The 16,265-nt window shown below is 53.4% G+C and overlaps 6 protein-coding genes across 6 annotated transcripts; 2 read left to right on the forward strand and 4 right to left on the reverse strand.

The window, feature by feature from the left end:
- Positions 1–1,888: 1,888 nt before the first annotated feature.
- On the forward strand, positions 1,889–3,386 carry VTN00DRAFT_4269 (uncharacterized protein; the record flags this gene model as incomplete). Its single annotated transcript, XM_069430678.1, has 3 exons — positions 1,889–2,131; positions 2,188–2,928; positions 3,156–3,386. 3 exons carry the CDS (start codon positions 1,889–1,891, stop codon positions 3,384–3,386), a joined length of 1,215 nt encoding a protein of 404 aa, XP_069289790.1.
- Positions 3,387–5,585: 2,199 nt separating this feature from the next.
- Positions 5,586–7,335, reverse strand: VTN00DRAFT_4270 (uncharacterized protein; the record flags this gene model as incomplete). Its single annotated transcript, XM_069430680.1, has 6 exons — positions 5,586–5,879; positions 5,936–6,363; positions 6,424–6,496; positions 6,553–6,558; positions 6,618–7,001; positions 7,129–7,335. 6 exons carry the CDS (start codon positions 7,333–7,335, stop codon positions 5,586–5,588), a joined length of 1,392 nt encoding a protein of 463 aa, XP_069289791.1.
- Positions 7,336–8,143: 808 nt separating this feature from the next.
- On the reverse strand, positions 8,144–9,134 carry VTN00DRAFT_4271 (uncharacterized protein; the record flags this gene model as incomplete). Its single annotated transcript, XM_069430681.1, has 6 exons — positions 8,144–8,253; positions 8,314–8,461; positions 8,517–8,696; positions 8,763–8,858; positions 8,948–9,001; positions 9,105–9,134. The coding sequence occupies 6 exons, from the start codon at positions 9,132–9,134 to the stop codon at positions 8,144–8,146; spliced, it is 618 nt and encodes a 205-aa protein (XP_069289792.1).
- A 447-nt stretch (positions 9,135–9,581) lies between these two features.
- Positions 9,582–10,356, forward strand: VTN00DRAFT_4272 (uncharacterized protein; the record flags this gene model as incomplete). The annotated part of the gene is made up of 3 exons (XM_069430682.1): positions 9,582–9,666; positions 9,730–10,130; positions 10,201–10,356. The coding sequence occupies 3 exons, from the start codon at positions 9,582–9,584 to the stop codon at positions 10,354–10,356; spliced, it is 642 nt and encodes a 213-aa protein (XP_069289793.1).
- A 749-nt stretch (positions 10,357–11,105) lies between these two features.
- Positions 11,106–12,689, reverse strand: VTN00DRAFT_4273 (uncharacterized protein; the record flags this gene model as incomplete). Its single annotated transcript, XM_069430683.1, has 1 exon — positions 11,106–12,689. The coding sequence occupies one exon, from the start codon at positions 12,687–12,689 to the stop codon at positions 11,106–11,108; it is 1,584 nt and encodes a 527-aa protein (XP_069289794.1).
- Positions 12,690–13,285: 596 nt separating this feature from the next.
- Positions 13,286–15,907, reverse strand: VTN00DRAFT_4274 (uncharacterized protein; the record flags this gene model as incomplete). The annotated part of the gene is made up of 4 exons (XM_069430684.1): positions 13,286–13,842; positions 13,902–15,624; positions 15,678–15,827; positions 15,890–15,907. The coding sequence occupies 4 exons, from the start codon at positions 15,905–15,907 to the stop codon at positions 13,286–13,288; spliced, it is 2,448 nt and encodes an 815-aa protein (XP_069289795.1).
- Between the last annotated feature and the right edge of the window lie 358 nt (positions 15,908–16,265).

The raw sequence follows: 16,265 nt of genomic DNA on the forward strand, positions 1-16,265 counted from the left end.
GTGCATTTCATGTTTCTGGAAAAAAAAACCAAGGAAAAGGCCGCCCGCTGACCCGCTTGCAAGTACGGTTCGTAACCGTACCAGAAACCACGGGAGTCTCGACCTGGCCCGGCACGTGTCCTTCTCCCCAACTGCCAATGTGGCCAGTCTCGATTCACGGCCCTGGAGTTCTGTTCCCGCAGAGGAAAACAGGAGGCCAGAAGGGCTTCTTGTAAGCGGTGTTTGCAGAGCTGACCACGTCTATCCGTCTGCGCCAGTAAAACAGGGAGTTCTCTAGCGATCCCTTCCAGCGCGGATCCCGGTCCTTAGCCGCATAAACTGCCCATGCCGGCGTTGTCACAGGACAGGACGGGAACCCTGTACCGCGTCCACCCTCCAGCTGCTTCTAAAATGACTGGCTTACGGCCCCCGAGTGATCATTCTATCCTGATCTGCTGTCAACTCCGCGTCCCTGCATGTGGACAAGGTGATGCCTCATCATTTTTACTGTAGCTAGAGAATAGAGACAATCGCCTTGCGATGATGCTGGCATTTTGTAAAGTCTTGAGTCTAAGCACAGTTCCAAGCCAAGAGACTTGCTGCCGGCTGATCGTCATGCATGATTGCTAGACAAGCCGATGAGACGGCTGCTTGTTTGCATGAATCTTGCACCCGTCCTGCGGGGCAGAGCGTCACTTGAATTCGACCTACTTGGTCATGGCTGGCATCACATCCAGTTGACTTGACTCGTGCCCTGCCTAGGTTCCAAAGAATGTTGCGTTCGGCTCCGGAAGAAGCAAGTGCGCGTGTGCAGGTGAGGCTGTGGGATTCTTGTTCCTAGCATTATTCATAGGTATGCGTGCCTGGAACTTTGGACAGCAATCTGTTCCGAGAGGGCAACAGAGCCGCAGCCCCAATCGCTCGGAAGGCTTTGGAGAGGTCGATCGGACGCTTAACTGAAATGCGGAGTGCTGCTGCCAGCAGATGGGCAGGATGTGTTCCGAGGCTTCTCTTCGGGCATGCCAGTGACTAAGAATAGAGATGGAGCCTGAGCCGGAACGCCATAGGACCAGTCGGCTGGTACGGGTTCAGACCTCAGGATTTGAGCACTCGACCAGTTGCTGTTCCGGTGCCGTGGATGATGAGTGTGGCGAGTCAAACTTACCAGCGTGTGGTCAGAAGAAGCCGTTAGTTCTACCGTTCTGCTAAGCGCGATAGTGAAGCTAAAGTGCTAAAGCCGGGGCTGATCTGCCAAGCCTATCTGTCGGCAACGCAAAGACAAGCATGCTATGATCTTAGACTTTAGTAGGGAATAGTGCCTGGCAGATGAAAGCTGCCAGCTGGCTCGATGGCTGTTACTCGTCGCAACCAGACGCTGGAGCTCTCCTCGCTGCATCTGCGACTCCCAGTGGCACAGAGAGCCTGCAGCCAAACTGGCATCGCCCGCGTTTGACCAGTAACGGCCTCCAGCGACTTGCCTGCTGGGTCCCTCCCCGTTGTAGGCGCCCAGGGCACGGCCGAGGTCTTCGATGGATTACTGCTCTGTCATCGCAACCGCCGCTCTTAAACATCTCTCCTTCTCAAACGCCGTTTGACCATTCACACACCATTGTCTCGAGCAGGGAGTGCTGTTAATACTACGGACTATCGGGGCCCGGCTAACGTCTCGGAGCTTTCTTTGCGCCCTTGTCGAGATAGGCAACTGCCTCCCTTATCCATTTATTGAGACCCATCCCGCCTCCTTGATCTCCCCTTTACCCGCCTGCGTGCATGCGACCTGCGGTGATATTATGACTTCGACCCTCTCTGAACCTCGTGGCGACCTCTCCCACCGGCTTGCAATCTGTGTGTCGCGCTCCGCTGCTCCTTATACCTGCTTCTTCCCACGGGACTTGTCCTCTAAGCAAGAATGGCTCAGACCTCCATCCGTCCATTTTCGTCAACCTCGGAGGGGCAAACGATGAGCCAGTCCATCGCGCTTGGACACGGCGTCCAACCCCCGAGATCGTCAGGGCAATCACTTGGTTCTAGCACCTTTCGCAATGGCCACTTCAACCTGGATACCTTTTCGCCGGTCAATCAGAATGGAAGCTTTGAGTTCGACAGAGTATTGAAAAGTGGCAAGGCGTACCGCAGGGTCAAGAGCAAGCATGTCAGTCCCCCAGTAGAGTCTCTTTGTCTACTCGTAGAAATTAACCCATCCTGCAGGCCTTCGTACACTCGTGGAAGCCGGTTTACCTCGTCCTCCGACCAAACCTGCTGTCAGTCTACAAAGATGAAGAGGAGGCGGGGCTTCGGGTCTCCATCACCCTGTCAGATGCAGCAGCGGTCGCACCCATTAAATCTCCCCGATCGAACAGGGAGCATGTTTTTGGGATTTTCTGCCCTTCAAAAAACTACAGATTCCAGGCATTGTCGGCAAAGGATGCGGAAGACTGGATTGAGCGCATTCGGGCCGAGGCTCGTATCGATGAAGAGGATGAGGCTTTCTTCGCCCAGACTAGGAATCGCGAGACAAAGAAACCAGAGGGCCAGCCTATTGACAGCGCCAGTGACCACTCAGATATTGAGCAGAGGAAGCCAAGCATCCCAGAAGTTATGCGCCCGACCTCGCCTGGCCAGAGTGGCAGGCGGCTACCATTCTTCCAGGATTACTCTGGAAATGATGTTACTTCCTACTCCGACTTCTCCGATGCTCCTGCAAGCAACACTCAACGACGTTCCACGGCTTCGCTGCCAAAGCTATCTACGGCCGCTCCTGCCGACAGGAGACCGTCGCTGCACCACGATGCGGCTCTGGCCAGTGAACTGGGTGGTATAAGTGACCTAGAGAGAGTCGTCTACCAAGGCTACCTTCAGTGTCTTAAGAGCAAGAGAGGCGTCCGGCAGTGGAGGAAACTCTGGGTAGTCCTGCGTCCCAAGGGTATTTCTCTCTACAAAGATGAACAGGTATGTCACCGACCTATCCGGCTCTTCTTCCTCTTTCTCCCCCAATCCTTATCCTTATAGGGAGCTGTATCACCCTATGCCAACTACAAAGCCCACACCGTCCCAGCCAGCATGTTACAGGCGCGACGCTTGGATGCGATTTTACCTCTTCTCCCTTATTCCTGCCATTTCACCTCAATTGATGTCGGGAAAGCAATCGGAAACTGATCCTCGTCCCTTGCTTGTAGGAGTACTCTGCCGTGAGAATAATCCCTATGTCTCAGGTGATCAACGCTGCTGAGATCGATCCGATGTCACGCTCGAAGAACTTCTGTCTTCAGGTTATCACTGACGACAGAACCTACCGATTCTGCGCGCCTGATGAGGAAGCTCTCGCCCAATGGCTTGGCGCCATGAAGAGCGTGCTTATTGCGCGTAAGAAGGCAGCCGCAGCCGCAGCCGCAGCATCAGCTCAATGAATGCTCAATTCATGCCGTCGTAGACTTAATGCGCTACTCTGGATCATTTGTATAGGCATTACTGTGTTAATTGCCGTCTCGGATTCGTTCTTTTCTCGTCATATACCCCGCTTTGTATACACAGTATTATTTTAATCCTGCCGGCCGTATTTGGCCTTTCATGACGGCATGAAGATTTCTTTTTTTCCTCCCTTAACTTTCCGCCATCCAGAAATGGAAGCGTCTGAGAAGAAAGTCAAGATTAGCCATCGCTCATGATGCTCATCAGTTACGCTGCTTTCAACTTAGGAGTCAATGGGATGCCATTTTATTCCCCCCAAGAACCCTCCGAGATGAGACATCTTCTTGCGTTCCTTTTTGAACTGTACATTACCTCATTTCTCCATCCAGACCAGTATAGTTTGTACTGCTGTCAGCATTTTCGATACCCTTCTTGTATTTCTGATATATTTGTTACAGACAGCGGAAATGAAAAAAAAAAGGTTTTTGAAAAACAATTCCGCCAGAGAGGACGCTGTGTTGTTATCCATTTACCTTGGTGTGCATCCCGACAGGGCAGATAGTCCTCCGACGGAGACGGCGATAGAAGACTCTTCTAGCCGTTTTAGTCTGGCATAGCGTCTCAGTCTCCTTGCTTAGGCGGATCCATCATGCATGTTTTGCATGAGCGATTCGTGCGAGAACGTTTCGAATCGACGCTAGGGGGTTGTCACAAGCGCCTGCAGGTAAACTGTGAACTAGTCTGTTTTGTGCAAGCATAAGAGAGGAAGAAAAAAAAATATCCAAGTCCAAGGTCACTAATGGTGTACTACAGTAAACATTGGTTCCAAAATATCACTTTACCTATTATCATGGCTTTTAGTAGTAGTCATCTCTATCCTGCGTACATAAGATAAAAGTAGGTACCTAAGCACCCCATCCGTTCTTCCTTCCTGGTAGAATGGACGACATGTCATGGATGTGTCACATGAACTAGGAGACCTAGTTACAAGGGTTTTCCTGGCATGGCCGAGACCACCGTGGAGGCCTGCTGCTGCTGCTGCATTTGAATATACTCATCCCTCTCGACCCACCGCCGTTACTCAGAACCACGTAAGTATAGTTCTCCTTTAAGAAGCGCAATCTCTCGTCGTCGGCCGTCAGTCTCTCGTATGCTTTGCCCTGGAGGCGCGCTGGATGCAGAATGCGAGTCCGTGGGTTACTTCGTTGAATGCGATGCTATCGACTCTGGCGATGGGGAAGGTAGTAGTGTTGGTGGTAGTGGTAGGGGGAGACTGGATTGATTGGGGTTGGTCGTTTGTGCTGGTGTTGGTGTTGGTTGGTGGAAGGGTCGTTTGTTGGGCTTGAGCTTGAGATTGTTGGTCGGCCATCATGGATATTCGCAGTTTCTTGTACATATGTACCTAGTTGGAGGGTGCTGTAACTGCCCCGACCGTAATCTCTCTCTCTCTCTCTCTCTTGGATTATGGTAAAAGATCCGGGAGTAGAAAGTTAGGTATCTAAGGGAGTAAGATGAGTCTGGTTCACGATGTGGGTTTATTTATGTCCTGTTATTTATATATAAATGCTACAGGTCATCTCTTGACTTGAAGTGTTGCAAGTCGCAACATTTCTGCCTAATCTACCTAAGTTGGGGCTATGTCTTCCATACCGGAAAACTATGGTTTCAGAATACGGTTGTTCTACCTTTTTTTATTCCCTCAAAATATCGTAGAATCTGTAGATCTAGCACATTGATCTGGGTATGGTAGATCTACCATATTTCCACCATAAATTTTCAGGTACCGAATAAGGGGCAGCAGCAGCAGCAGAAGAAGACAAGCGGAATACGATTGAAGCAGAGGAAATAGATGTTGCAGGTGAAATCGAAGTAACATGCTACAGTAGGCAAGACTCTCTTAGGGGACGCTGTAGTCACGTGGAAATAGATTCATTCTCGCACCTCCATCCTCTCCACCTTTTGAAACCCTCCATTCAGCACTTTTTATTATCGTCCTGCGCGCCAGCCCTTAAGTAGTCTACCTGTGGAATCTATTTGAATCTATTATTGAGCCATTCGCCTGACTATCTAGAGAATAGGTAGCGCTTCAGCACCAACAGCAATCATTTTTGGTATCATCTAAATTATACTTCTCATAATATATCACCAGATTATCTACTTTCTATAAATGGCAAGTATTATCACAGTCGCCGTCACAGTCACCGTCTAGGATCATCCTCATCCTGATAAGCCCTCGGGCCTCCCACACTGCTCCTTCTACTATCGTCACTGTCCTGCGTCTTGCTCTCGTGGTTCACGATGATGAATGACAGGAACACGATCGCCGCTCCGACCCAGTACAGAAAGCTCGAGTACTGCCCCTGCAGGATCATCTGGCCCACGAGGGAGAGTGGGATGGTGAGACTGAGGCCGACGGTGACGACCAGCGGCGTGGTCAGGAGCATGGCGTATGCCCAGCAGATGTCAGAGACGAGGGATGTTATGGAGTTTACCTGGAAAGATCAGCCGGAGGTTCTTAAAACACCTTTTATGGAAGGAAAGTGCCTACCAGCACAATAGTCCACACCCGGTTCGTGTCCGGGAGCGCGAACGGCTCGATACCCGTCCAATGCAGGATCAAAAACCCAGGCCAGAGGAGCAACACGTTGAACAGCCCCACAAGGCCGAAGAACAGCTGCATGTTGACCCGGGACTCGTCGCCGACCTGCTTCTTCATCACGATCGTGTACACTCCGTACAGGATCGAGCTGAAGGCTGCCATTGCATCACCCAGCGCGATCTCGGCTGGAGTCTTGTGCGGGAAAGATCCCTGGTTGCCGCCGTCGTCGCTGTTCGGAGAGGGGCTGTCGGACGAGGAAGACAAATCCACGCGCGAGATTAAGATTATGCCAACCAGGGAGGCAAAAACACCGAGGAGCTTGCGGACGGTAAACTTTTCGACGCCGATGAAAGCGCCAAATATGAGTGTCCAGACGCCTGTAAGGTACGCATCAATCTCCATTCTCAGTCTTCATGATTGCTCTGAAGATTACATACCACTAGTTGATGTCAATATCGTGGTACTGCCTACCGTAGTATACTGCAGGCAGGCCATGGCGAAATAGTTTGCCTATGCATATTTTCACATTAGATTGGTACATATGGGAAAGGATCAGCGCAACCTACAAGAAACTGTTTTCCCAGTCAGTATATCCATATTGTATAGAGGCGTATTATGATGTCAAACTCACCCACAACATGCAAAACTGAAAACTCAATCTCGCGGTCGCTTTAAGCCCCAACTTCCCAGCACCAGACGGCTCTCCACCATGGACGTTTGATTCCAGCAGACCCAATCGGCTCGCCTCAGCCCCATCCCCCTCCTCGACCACGATGTCTTCCTCATCGTCAATCGGAGCAGCGCGGTACGCGCCCTGCGCATCCGCTTTGGAGCCGTGCGAAGAATCGATGTATGCCAGCAGGGTCTGCCACGACGTGACGTGGGCGAGCTTGCCTGTGCGCCAGACCCGCCAGAGCCGGGTCGCGATGATGGGGATGAGCGGGAGGATGAAGAGGGAGGTGTTGACGTAGGTAACGAAGAAAGGTTTGGAGAATGAGCTGTCGGCGAATATGGTCTGCGGGGGACAACAGAGAGGGGTTAATTAGCAAAAAGAAAAACTTCTATATTAACTATTGACCAGAATAGAAACCGGCTTCGGCCGGAAGAGATCAATGACAAAATTCTCATATAACTGTACATACACTAGCCAGGAAATTCGACGCCGTCCACAGCACCACGACTATCAGAAGCAGACAGATGCCCAGCGTCCGTCTCGCGACACCCGCAACCCCAGAGACGTGCGCCGTTTCAACAACTCCGGGGCTCACGCGATCCGCTCTCGAGGGTTGACTGGCATGTACTGCGATGGCCGGATCCCTCAATTCCGGAGACGTGCGTATTGTAGTCATTATTGTTTCTTTTTGTTCTAGCTGTTCAGGTCCTGTGCGCTCTCTACCTATCTAGCTCTGCCGCCTCTCTTGCTCGCCAGGAGTAAGAACAGGCGGGGGGTTTGACAGGGAGGCAGCGATCAGAACGACTTCATTGACACAGAACAGGAAAAGAAGAGGTTCTGAAATAAAGGAACAAATCGAACTGGGTGATAGTCTCTGGCCAGATTGTCAGCGGGGAGCAAGCATGAGCTCGAACGCAGTGCGCAGGAGTTTGCAGTATATCTATCGGAGAACTGCCAGGGGCGAGTCGGAAACGGAGCTCTTGCGACCGCCAAGCTTTCTCGCGTCATGGCGGGCGGTGAGCGACACGACACAACACGATAAGCGTCTCACCATCTGATATCCGCGGCGTAGATAAGAGCGCTTGCAGACTCTGCATGTGTGAAAAAATAATACAGTTTCTACTTTCAAGGATGACAGACAGCCTTCCAACTGCATGGACCATGCACTGTACTGTACTTCATTCATCCATTGGGATGGTTACGTAGGTAGCATACAGAAGGACATATCAGACTCCCAAGACGAATGAACAGGACTGTCTCCGGTGAAGAAGAAAAAGCAAAACCATCAAACATCGAAGAAAAAAGGGCAGAAACTCGGACAAGGACAAGAGGGCGTTCAACAGTCGGATTACCATTAGGCAGACTAGTATACCTGAGTCCCCAGCAATCACATTAGCGCGGGTGGGGGAATCCTCTACGAGCCCATGGGATGTAGAACAAACATCAACATTATCCAAACCCAAACACGAAAGGAACTCAGGGCATTAACATGCGCAGCCATCACGGTCGCTCTCAAGGTGGATGTTGATCGGGTCGTTGAAGTCGCCATTGAACTCCTCGGCTTCCTCCTGGGCGAGGGCGCTCCTGGCGATCACTGGTGCAGATGTTAGATATCCGAGTAATTCACATCGGGTGAAAACCACCGGCAACATACCCTCGAAAGCCTGCTCGACATTGACCGCCTCCTTGGCACTGGTCTCAAAGTACGGGATGTTGCCTTTCGACTGGCAGAAAGTCATGGCGCGTTTCGAGGAGATCATCCTCTTGCTCTCCTCCACATCGATCTTGTTCCCCAGCACGACCTGCAAGCAGTTAGTAGCATGCCCGTTAGGACCTGGAGTTCAGAGGGATACTCACGAAGGGGAAGCTCTCCGGGTCTCTGGGGCTCGCCTGGATCAGGAACTCGTCTCGCCAGCTGTCCAGGGCCTCAAAACTCTTGGAGTTATTGACATCGTAGACCAGCACACAGCAGTCAGCTCCCCGGTAAAATGCGACGCCCAGAGACTGGAATCGTTCTTGGCCTGCGGTATCCCAAATCTACATAAGACGATGTTATGTTAGCCGACCATTCTCCCAGAGACGACAACGGGGGTTTGAACACGCCTGCATCGTAACCAGCCGATCATCCACTAGCACTTCCTTTGTGAGAAAGTCGGCCCCGATCGTGGCCTTGTAGCTGGCGCTGAACTTCTTGTTGACCTGTATAAACCCGGAATGGAGCGTTAGGACCGTGCACGACCGAGCGTCACTACCGGAAAGAGGGAGGGGAAAGCAAGAAGAGGACCGACATATTGGTTCATCAAACTCGTCTTTCCTACACCGCTGTCGCCGAGGATAATGACCTAGAGAAGATAGGAATTCGGTGTCAGCGGATGAATAGAGCGTTACGAGGTATCGAGCACGGTCCTGCCGGCGGACGGTAAGTTAGGGTGGCTGGGGACCTACCTTCAAGAGGACCTTCTTCCTTGACGCCATGGTCGCCTGGAAGTGTGCCTTAAGGTAACGGTATGTGAGTGCGGATACAGGAGCAGGATTATAGCAAGGAACGAAAAGGTGGGCTGCTCAGCAGCTGGAGGGAGGACTGGAAGTTGAGGCAGGGAACGAGGTAGGGCTGGAGTTGGCGGTGATGTGATAGCATGACCTCGATCGACGGGCGCGGGCGGTCGAGGGGGCGGTCTGCGTGCGGAGAGCGGCCTCACCTTTAACCTCCTTTCTATTGCATCCATCGACCTCATAGCTTCACGACCGTGTTATATCTCTCCAGGGAATCCGGCCATATTTTTGAGGCTGGCTTCTCTCGTCCGGAACAACCATGAATCTCATATCGAATCTCATATCGTAAACTTACCACCCCTGTCCCCATAGCTTCGCTGCTATACCCACCCTTCGGCAACAACTACATACACACCTCACAGGTCGCTTATGGCCCACTGGCGCGAAGAGTACTTCGCCGCCCTGGGCGTCCGAGATGAGCGGGAGAAAGCAAACGTCGCTCTCTACGATGCCTGTATGACCTTATCTTCTTGACATTAAAATAAGGCAGAATTTCTAACCACTGTTTTACATATAGACACCCGCCTAGCAGACCGCACCGGCCGCCTAGCTCTGGCAGCCACCAACACCCCTCACCTATCCGTAACGTCCCCAGAACAATCCCAACAACCACCACCGCCAGCCGGTACCGCCTCGCCCAAGAAGAAAGTCCCATCACCGTCCCGACAACAGCCACAGCAGGAGCTGCCAACCGCAGATGCCCTCGCCGCCGCGCGGGCGGACCTAGCCACTGCGCAGCGCTCGCGGGCAGAGCTCGAGGACCGGTTGTCCCGCACGACCGCGGAGCTGGAGAAGCTGAAGAAGAAGAGCACGCAGGACGGGCGGCGCGTCGCGGCGCTGGAGTCGGAGCGGACGCATCTGCAGATGCGGCTGAAGGACCGGGACGAGGAGTTGAGGGGGAAGGCTAAGTTGTTGAATGTATGTGGAAAATACCACCACAAAGGCCGTGAAACCTGAAATACTGACCATGTATCCCTGTACTATACAGAGCGTTCAGGACGAACTCGCCTCCCTAAACCTGCAGCTCAACATGGCCGAGGACCGATCGAGCCGGCTGCAGCGCGAGAACCAGGAACTGGTGGACCGCTGGATGGCGCGCATGGGCAAGGAGGCGGACGCCATGAACGAGGCTTCCAAATTCTGATCCTGTCGATGGTACTCATTCATGACGATGACCGGCTCCGTGGTCTTATTTATCAATTTATCCACTGGATAGATGGGAAATAACCCTCCTGTCTGTGGCCGGGTCTAGCACTCGCATCTGACCTGATCTGGCTAGAGCTGTACATTATCTTTCCTTTTACGAAGCGATGAAATATCTTTATGGCCCTATGTTGAATATGATTTTGTGGAACTGCCACTCTGTTTACACTGGCAGTTGCATCATCTATCTACCATGTAGGAACCAGCTTATATACCTGGGTCATGTTTTCCCCTTTTTGGTTCTCATTCTTGACATCCACATCATGAGGAATGATAAAAAATAATGTACAGTCCTCTATCTATCGGAGAGAAAGAGAACACCGAAAAGGCAGCTGGTTCAATGCGACCCGTTGAAGAACCATCCAAGGACTGTTTCCAAGGGACGCTAGCCAAGGAAGGCTATAGAAGACTGGAAATGATGTCAACTTCCTCCCCCGATTTTCATACACAAATTGGTATCATCGAAAAACAGACACACTCGCAGCTATCCAAGAAAAAGAAATAGTGGAGAATATGTATAACTGGCCAACAGATCATATCAAATATCCCAACAGATGCCATAATATCAACAGATGTAACGAATAAATGGCGCTCACGATATATTGCCACCCAAATCGATTCTATATATATGTATATGAATATCCAAGAAAAAAAAGGAGATAGAAGAAGAATACAACCAAGAAGGGGGTATCATCTCATTCCATTACTCTCCACAAACGCCTTCAGCCTGGAACTGTCCTTGGTGGCGATGAAGTACGTGCCCCCGACATCGGTCCAGCTGACGCTGTCGGACCAGTAGTTCCGCTGCTTGACGGTGAGGAGGTTGATGGGCGAGTTGAGGTTGCGGGACTGGATCTTGTGGCCCGCGGGCACGAACGACTTCAGCGACACGATCTGGCACCCTTCCTTCATGTCGAGGAAGTGGTTGATCAGCTTGTCGTTGAGCTGCGGCGTGAAGGCCTGGTTGTTGATCAGCACCACGTCCGCCCGCTGCAGCACCTTGATGATACTCTCCTCCTTCAGGAAGTCCCCCCGGATGAGGTGCGTCTTGCCCGGGGCGATGCCCCAGAGGCGGCACCGCGCCTTGAACTCGGCCTGCTGCAGCTCGGCCAGGTCGCACGCGTTCTGCATCACCTCGCACCCCCAGCTCTCGCATCCGATCTCGAGCGCGGCCTGCAGGACGACGTTGCCCACACCGGAGCCCAGGTCCACGAAGACCTGGTTGGATTTCAGCTTGGTCTCCTTGAAGATGGTGCTGATGAAGCGCGGGAGGAGCTCGCCGTAGACGTTGTCCGTGCCGTTCTCGTACTGCCGGAGGGACTCGACGCGCGGGGAGACGGTCCGCGAGTAGATCTGCGTCAGTATCCGCTCGACGAGGGGCAGGTCCAGCCGCTGCGTCGCATCCAGGTGCTTCGCGATACTCCCACTGCGTCGTAGCCGTTCGATCGCACCGTTGTAGTCGGAGATGGCTTCGCGGAACTCGGCCTCGGAGGCATGAGCCAGAGCGCGCCGTATTCGGCGCTTGATCCCGGTCGACTCGTTGTCGAATTCGTCCGCCTCCTCTTCGGGGATGTAGTTCTGAGACACGGTCTCGATGACCTGGACCATATCGTCGAGGGGCTTGAAATCGTCGTTGTCGCGCGGCACGACGAGCTCGTACCTCTCCTTCTGCGAGTTGCTGGGATACTGCAGCAGGATCTCCGCCGACCTGTCCGATGATGTGCTGCCCTCAAACGCCCGCTTGAACTTCTTCCCCGCCTTCTGCGCCGACGTGACGATGTCCGCAGCGTGCACCATGGGGAACGTCTTCTGGCCCTCCTCCGAAAACGCCTTGATGGACCGTATGCGCCTGTTCGGGTCCGGCTCCGCGCTGGCGCTCACCCGCGCCCGCTTGCGCACCTCGAAGGACGTGTCCGTGTTGTTGTCGTCGCTGTCATCGTCGTCGCTGGACAGTCGCTGCGTTTGCGCCGGCGACGGTCTCTTCCGGATCCTGTTGGAGGGAGTGCTCAGCCGCGACTTTGAAGAGTCGACATCTTTCCGGACGACTTTCCCGTTCAGCTCGCGTGACCTGTTTGTTGCGGATGCGGAGGAAGAAGCGGGAGACGGATGAAGTTTATTCTTCGTGGAGGAAGCATTTCCTGGTATTTGCGACGATGCTCGAGCAGTTGACGCCGGCGGTGGTGCCGGTCTGGTCTGTGTCACTTTGCGGATCTGTGGCTTCTGGGCCTGGAGAGAGAAGGCTCCTCCCTTCTGGAGGTGGTCGAAGAACCCCATGGCGGGATCCTCGGGGCGGTATAAAGGTAGAGAGATGTTATGTTAGACCTGAAACAGTAACGGGCGTCGAAGAAGGCCCATGGTAGGGGAAGGATACAAGGGCCCGAGGGAAATAAAGAGGTAGCGTAGGAAGGATGAAGAGGGGAGCGGGAGGAAGAAGAAAGTGTCCAGGACCTCGTCAGCGAGCGCGGCGCACAGAGGAACGGAGGGCCGCCGACGAGGCTCACGAGCGAAGAGAAAAGAGACCAGGATATCTCCGGGCTCGACGCGGTCCCGCCACGCCGGCTCCACCGCCCCGCGCGCCCGGCGTCTGCGCGCCACCGCCGTGGCTCTGGATATCCCAGCCCGCGCCCATTGAGTTCGACGTTCCTGACCAGCAGACGTGACGTTTCGTGGTTCTGGGAGACATGGACAAGGGGACGAGATGGGCTAGATACCTTCCTAGGCAGGTATATCTATATATAGCTACACACAATCTACGTAGGAGCGGACACTGCGGATCGATAGACAGCGGTATACATTTTTGTGACTGGTATAATCTAGTAGCTCTCCAAGAGACGTCTGTATTATATACATAAAAAGCACCTGTCCATCGCTCACCGCTTCTTCTTCTGAGCCAGTCTCTTCTGAGCCCGCAGATCCTTCTTCAACCGTGCGTCCACGATCTTGTACTTGCCCTTCACTCCGCGCGGCCGTCCAGAGATACCCTTGTTGGCGCCCTTGGCAACGACCAGCTTCACCTTCTGCTTGGGCTTCTTCTTTGCCGCCTTGGCCATCATCTTGGCGATCGCCTGAGCCTTGTCTTTCTCGCTCATGGCCTCGTCGTCCGCCAGCAGCGCCGACTTCTTGCGCAGCTTCTCCAGCCGTTGTGCCGCCCGCATCTTCTTCCGGCCCTTGGCTTCGAGGACCTTCTTGATGGGTCGCGCGTTGATAGCGCGCATCTTCTCCTTGATAGCCGCGGCAGCGGCCTTGGTGATAGGGCGGTTGGGTCGGCTGTGCTTGTTTTCGTCGTCCAGGAACCAGTCGGGGAGACCGTCAGTGTCGCGGAAGGCGTACTTATTGAAGCCGTCGTCGACCACGTCCTGTGAAGTCTTCTCTCCGGTTGCCATTGCCTGGGCCAGTGCCATGGCCTCCGCGGTGATGATGTCGATATCTGTAACCCAGTTAGTAAAGGTTGGATGATATAATGGATGTAATGTTAGGGGAGCTTACCTAGCCGGCCGTCCTTTGTCCGAGGGTCGTCTGGCTCCTTCTCGTCGTCGGACGAGTCTGCAGCAACCTCTTGAGCTGCTGCTTTCTTTTTGTCTTTCTTCGAAGGCTTCTCCTTCTCATCAGCAGCCGGAGTCGACTTCGTAGCCGTAGCTTTTTTGTCAGCCTTCTCAGACCCGGCCTTGGACGCATCATCATCTATTTCCATATCAATGGCGCTGTCCTCATTCTCGACGTCATCCACATCTCCTAGGCCCTTGAAGACGTCCTGGTCAAAGAACAAGGCAGCTTTGTTCGACAGATGATCGGATTTGGGAACCTTGCTATCTGTGATTGCCGATTCCGAATCCTCCGCGTCTGAATCTTCATCGTCGCTCCGTCCAGAGTTGGAGAAGCCCTCCCATTCCTCCGTCTCGTAGTCCTTACGGGCCTTCTTCGCACGCAGTTTGGAATCCCTGTCCTCTCTGCGCTCTTGGTACTGCTCGTACATCGAGTCCAGTTCCCTTTCTAGGCGATCCTCCTCCTCGTCCGTCTCTTCGTCACTCGATCCGGATTCGTCATCTTCATCGTCACTCTCAGGAACAGCTTCTTTGCCCTGAGCGATCACATCTGTAGCATTGCTACGGTCGAGAGGTTTGAGGGCAAACATGGCATCATCTCCCCTCGGGCCAGCCTGCTCCATTCCGATATCTGTGGGTGTGATCATATGCATCTGCATGCGAATGATCTCCTTCCGCTTCCTCTCATTCTCCTTCCGTCTCTCCTTCTTTTTCTTTGCATTCTCATTGTCACGAAGCCGTTGCAACTCTTCCTGGATGGCAAGTTCGTCGTCCAGGGGCGCTATCTCCGCTACTTCCTCGGCCTCAGGTTCCTCCTTTTGATTGCCTTTCTTGACAGTCAATCCGAACTTCTCGCGGACCTTCAGTCTCCACTTCAAAAGATTCCGGAACTCCTTCTTTCCAAGAACCCTCAAGTCCTCACAGCAAGCCCGGATCTCATCAGTGGTCTCCTCAAGCCTTTCCAAAGTAGACAGCGCCAGATCTCCGCTTGGCGGCTGCTGGAAACTGAGCTTGTGGTATGTGCCTAGGATCGCGATTGGATCGGTGGTATTGATGAACTCCGTCACCGATATCTCTTTGTGTTGCGTGTAGTCGCCCTCCTCGTAACCTTCTCTCTTCCGCTTCTTCTTGTCCGGGTTGAAAACCTTAGCCTCATTGTTCGGGGTGGGGTCTGCCAATTCTGCAAAGACATGTCTGGGGTCGAGGAACTTCGGGTCGATACGCTTGGGCGCTTTGAAGCCGCGGCAGACGACGAAGATTTCTGCGGAGACATTTCGCGACGATGGAGGCTTGGTCGCTTCGACTGACGTGAAGAGCTGCTTGAAGACCCACAGCAACGGGTTGTAGTCCTTCGATCTGAAGACCTTGGTCACGAACGTTCCACCCTCGATGAGGAATTCCGTGGCCAGCTTCAGCGACTGCAAGACCAGTTCCGCCTGGGAGAAGGCATCCTGAATCCACGCGGTACCGACGTTTGGAGCACCATCGTGCAACACGGTATCCGCTTTCCAATGCTTGAGGTGCTGTCTGATCGTCGCACGACACTTATCCGTCGTGATGTCGCTCTGGAAGGTGATAACTCGGGGGATTGGCTTGATGGGGGCGAGGTCGACACCGACGATTATACTCTGTGCGGGCATGCACTCCGCAGCGACTTGACACCATGACTGCGCCCGAGGTCAGTCGAGGGAGGGGTTGGAGGATCCATCATGTAACTTACACCCGGCGCAGCGCAAAGATCCAGAAGGACCTTGCTCTTTTCCAGAAAGCCATATTTCTTGTTCAGCTGGATCAATTTGAACGCAGCACGCGCGCGGTAGCCCTTTTCCTTCGCGAGCTTGTACCACTTATCAAGACGACCTTTGCCGTGCTGTTCAAGCAAGTAATTAGCATGCGGAATCCCAGAACTCAGGCTAGAGAGAGTTCATTTACCTTTTTCTGGATCGCCATCTTGAATGCGACGGCCGCAACCGGGCCTGCAGCAACAGAGAAGAAAGGCGACCTTGACGGGGAAGACCCAGAGAGGGCTCCTTGGAGATGAAGGCAGGAATCTCCAGAAAAAAAGTTAGCAGGATCGCTTATCGGCGTGCCTGGCGTCTCCACGCGGGCGATGGATTTTTTCGGGCGGTGCGCCAAGCCGCCAGCCTCAGGCGGTCAGAGCGGAGTGACATCAGGCCCGGCTCCGCATCGAGAGATGCGCCAGGCAGACCTCTGGACTTCCTGATCGTTGCCAATAATAGAGATGGCTGGCTCTGCATGATCTGTCACCCTCCGTTGCCCTCTTCATCCAGACTTATCTGATGCTGGC

The sequence above is a fragment of the Thermoascus crustaceus genome (genome assembly GCF_041956765.1).
Source record: "Thermoascus crustaceus strain CBS 181.67 unplaced genomic scaffold VTN00scaffold_2, whole genome shotgun sequence".
In the NCBI taxonomy this organism is placed as follows: Eukaryota; Fungi; Ascomycota; class Eurotiomycetes; order Eurotiales; family Thermoascaceae; genus Thermoascus; species Thermoascus crustaceus.